The sequence below is a fragment of the Puntigrus tetrazona genome, chromosome 13 (assembly GCF_018831695.1).
Source record: "Puntigrus tetrazona isolate hp1 chromosome 13, ASM1883169v1, whole genome shotgun sequence".
In the NCBI taxonomy this organism is placed as follows: domain Eukaryota; kingdom Metazoa; phylum Chordata; class Actinopteri; order Cypriniformes; family Cyprinidae; genus Puntigrus; species Puntigrus tetrazona.
Window position 1 is genome coordinate 6,651,000 of NC_056711.1, and position 4,554 is coordinate 6,655,553.

General features: G+C 35.9%; 1 protein-coding gene across 1 annotated transcript in view; it reads left to right on the forward strand.

The window, feature by feature from the left end:
- The window catches only part of camkmt (calmodulin-lysine N-methyltransferase), a 93,002-nt gene extending 89,768 nt beyond the window's left edge, over nt 1-3,234 (forward strand). Inside the window, exon 11 of the mRNA XM_043256255.1 lies at nt 1,231-3,234. Within this exon, the coding sequence (XP_043112190.1) occupies nt 1,231-1,323 (93 nt within the window). The 3' untranslated portion in view covers nt 1,324-3,234. The remainder of the gene's footprint in view (nt 1-1,230) is intronic.
- The last annotated feature ends 1,320 nt before the right edge of the window (nt 3,235-4,554 follow it).

Consider the following 4,554-nt stretch of genomic DNA (forward strand, 5'->3'; position numbering starts at 1 on the left):
TGGCAGAAAAGCAGACCCACAGGGCATATTGTACAGCAAGACTGCGTGACATTCCCTCTGCAGACACCTAGACTCTAAGCGGGCCATTATGAAGCAGTTAGTGGGATTCTTGCCACTTGTCCTTGTTTGTTAGAGGGAGTTCTTGCACTGCACATACGAATAGTGAAGGGCGCAGAAAGCTGTTTTTTCGTGAAATGGAGCAGAAATAGAATGTTCTTACTCTAATTTGTCAGAACAGAGTAAGTTTTAATTTGAATATTGAAGCTGTGTGTCAAAGCTTATCAACCCAAATCCTAATCATATGTGATCATTATTAAAAAAAATACATTTCTCAAAATAAAAGTATATTTATATTTTTATATGTAAATTTTTTATGTAAAATAAATGGTACATTTTGAATTGCTGTTAGAGTAACAAACTAAAATGAGGAAAATGTTTTTTGTAATTTGAATCAATATAAATATTATGTGAAAACAACTTATTTCTGTAAGGCAACATTTTAATGTTCTTAAGTTTAAAATAGTGACTATATAGTAATAAAAAAGCTGTGAAATGGCATAGCAAAAATCACATAATATTAGTAAAACATAAAACGAAAATTGTAAATATAAAAACAATTCTAAATATTAATAAATACTATGTAGATAAGGCATACAATATGTACTGTGTTGGATAGTTGCACTACATGACATTTACTTGAACTACTCTTTTTACTTTTTTAAATCATGATAGTCTCCTCTTTATGATATCACTTCATGTTATTTTCATGTTGGTCACACCTTTGATTTGGAACAATATTAGAAAGCAGTGCAATTTTGTTAAAATATTTTCTAATTAATGGTAAAATGTGCTAAATTAATAAAGGTATTGTTTTCAGGTACTTCATTCCTTTAATGAGAGGGTTTTTTAATCGTGGAATGAGATGTCCTGATTCGTATTAAAAAAATTCCTCAAAAAAGTAACTCTGACGTACCTTTTAAAAATACTAAAATTAGTTTTATTTCAGATTTTTTTAAATATGCTTTTCATACATGAAATCATTGTATATTTGAAGTGCACTTGTAATGTTTTAAATGAACTGTCGGTGCAGTGCAATGTTTTATATAGTACTTTCTATAGTATTCTAGTGTTTATTTGCACAGTCAGAAACCGTGCATATATCGGAGTATCCCAGTGTTTGATTTAGCAGTTTTAATTCCTGCTTCTGTACTTTTGAATTTTGTCTTTCAGATGCAGAGAGAAGGAAAGGAGGTGTATGATGAGAACATCCACTATCCTCTTCTCCTCACTCTCACTCACGGATCCAGTCCAGCCCTGATCTGAGCTGGGCAGAGCCATCCCATGCCAGGCTGCCTTTCTGTACCGCCCACCCCGGCTTTGCCACTGTGTGTGTGTGTGTGTGTGTGTGTGTGCCAGGACTAAACAGCCTCTTATTACACTCCTCAACTCGTATAACTTTTTTAACTACCGTGTGTGTGTGTGTGTGTGTGTGCAGTGAAAACAGACTATGTAGGTGAGTTGCCGTGTGTGTGTGTGTGTGTGTGCAGTAAAAACAGACTATGTAGGTGAGTTGCCGTGTGTGTGTGTGTGTGTGTGTGTGTGCGTGCGCACTTGACCTGTTTACTGTGCAACAGCAGTGTGAAATGCATTAAATGGGAATGGAGAACACATCCCTCCCTCTCATCCTACAAACACTGCGGATGTGACGCTCAGATATGAACTCATTCGTTGCCTGTGAGTATGCGTGATATCAGAGATGATGTTTCAGGGCAGAATGTTATGAATTTATGACTCTGGAGGCTGATACAGCTAATCAGGTTCGCAGGACTATCTTCTCCTCTTTACAAAGACGTAAATGAGGCCGTAGGGTCGTCTTGATCATAGGATCTTGTTATCATAATGACACCAGCTCTCAGTTAGCTACTGATTCTGTATCTACATTCAAAGGTTCATTCTGACACCAAAGGTTATGAGGGGTTGAGATGGATGCTGCTGCGCTGAATGTTATTTGCTTCACTGTGAAATGCTCTCACCTGGCATTTTTTTAATCGAAGAACTGACAAGATATGACAGATTAGGCCAGACTAAGACTGAATTGATGTCTTGACAGCGTCCCACTACCACTGGTAAGACCTGCAGCACTGTTCTCCTGTATATTTAGAGCGCACTCACTGTGCATGCTGGACTAATGGCCTCATAAAGAGATGAAAACGGTGTCCTCATTTATCATGTCCTTTGAAACCCATTTGATTTTCTTTTAACCATAGAATGTAAAACATGTTGTTTATAGCAGAATGTCCAAATTGGCCATTTCTACACAATAGAGGTGAATGGTGATCATAACAGTGATCTTTTTTGCACACAAATGCATATTAAAATAAAAGCTGAAAAGCTGGGTGGACTGGGTGCCATTTTGCCAATTGTTTTTGGAACTTGACCGTCTCTGGTCATCATTTATTATATAGAAAAGAGCAGCATGGACATTCTGCAAAACTTCTCTTTTTATGTTCCATGAAGAAAAGAAAATGTGTGTTTGGAATAACATGAGGGTGAGTAAATTGATGATTTTAAATTTAAATTGAATTAATTAGTGTATACAGTTCATATGAGTTCTGTGTAGATGCTCCTTTCGGCCATGGAATAAAGAAAATGTAATGTGATTCGAATTCTTGCTTGTTACAATTGATGATGATGAAATGATTCCGACTCAATTCTGATACGTTTCTCAATCTCGCAATTTAGATTTTTATTCTCCTAATGAAAAGAGATAAACTTTAACTAAATATAAAGTCTGAATTATGATATAAAAAGTCAGTAGTCACCTTTTATTTACTTGTTTATTTTATTTTATCCTATGGTGCAAACGGGCTTCAGTAGTTCTGTTTTTGGAAATCAGGGGAAATACAGAAATAGTTTTTTGGTGTACATTTAGAAGAAAATTATTTTACATCCAAATATTGAATACTAAACTCTAAGGCTACTTTAACAAATAAATCTTTGGTTTATTTTCTATTTTTCCCGCCTAAACTGTAACCTTTCTCCCCACTGTTTTCTCGTGATGGTGAGCTGCTGATGCCTCATTCAGAGCTCTTTGGTTTGTTGTGAAATGTTCAGGGCTGTGTGCTTCTGCACTGTGATTACATTTGTACAAAACACAGATGAGTCCAAAGTGATTGTTTCTCACTGACACTGCAGGTGCTTGTAACGACTGTGATTAAATCATTGTTTTCAATCCTTCTGCGTCCCGCTAATTTTTTTGTGTCACATAATGTGTAATTGATTTGTGGTGTGATGGCTCATCGTTATAGTGATTAATGGCAAAATTGATTCATTTGCGTATAATGCTTCAATTGTACAAATGTTTTTTTTAACGGTTGGGTCAAATGTTGGGACCAAAAAATCGGATTTAGTTTTTTCACTTTTAACCCAGAAATAAGGTTTAAAGACATTTTTAACCATATGCTATTTGTTTAAACGAAACACAGAGGTTAATTTCACACTTAATTTATGTTACTGATATTAAAACATTTCTATTCAATTTGGAAAAAGTTTTCACTGGGATCTGACCTGCAGTGCCGCTTGACTAGCCTCACATGTGCCTCAATTCACAGTTTGACTGTCGGTCTAGGCCTCTTCATTTCCCATGCTCTGATAGCCAACTTAAAGCTCAGCTGTAGAGTCGCTATGAGGCTAATCCTGTCAGTCAGTCTATGGAGAAAAAAAAGAGAGAGAGAGAGAGAGAGGAGGGAGTAGGAGGGGTAAAAAGGAACCCAACTCTGTCTTTTGAGATTTGAAAGAGGTCCGTTGTCCCCTCCCTCTGTCCCAGTAGAGGGAGAGAGCTCCCTGTTCACTACAAGGGCTCCATTAACTTGACCACTTGCCCTTTGCACACAAAGCCTGGGCCGGCCCACTGTCCCACCCACCCAATTATGTGCGATTAAGCTCAGTGTGCTGTGTCAAGATGCAGAGGGACAGAGAGAGAGAGTCGAGATACTCTGTAAACGGAGGGAGAGAATGGAAAAAAGGAAGAGGGTAGTTATTAAAAGGCACTGCATGCCTGTTACCTGTAGTTTGGCTTATTATCTATCAGCACAGACGGTCTAAAATACACCGTTTGCTGTTTTGTAGTGCAGAGACGTGGTGCTTCAAAAAAACAAATTGGATATTTTAGTAGGATGTGGTTGTGTAAAGGTATATACATTTCACGGGTATTAAAACTAATGTATTATGAACAAATTACAAATAGAATATGTTTATAAATAAGGATCAATCTATATTCACAAATGTATTAATACATAGAATAAATATGGTAAGCATTATTGTTCATTTTTAGTAATGCCTAATTCTTTAATAAATTGCATTTATATATTTTCTGCACCAAATTATTTTGTTTTTAAATATATGTATTTAATAGATATTTTGTTGTTTTGTATATTTCATGCATGTTAACTGTAAATATCATCAGTATTATGATATATGTAGTAGGCTACAAGTTTACTGCAAGTATTTTAATAATTGTTAGAACATTTTACAAAATTGATCTTACGTGAAGAA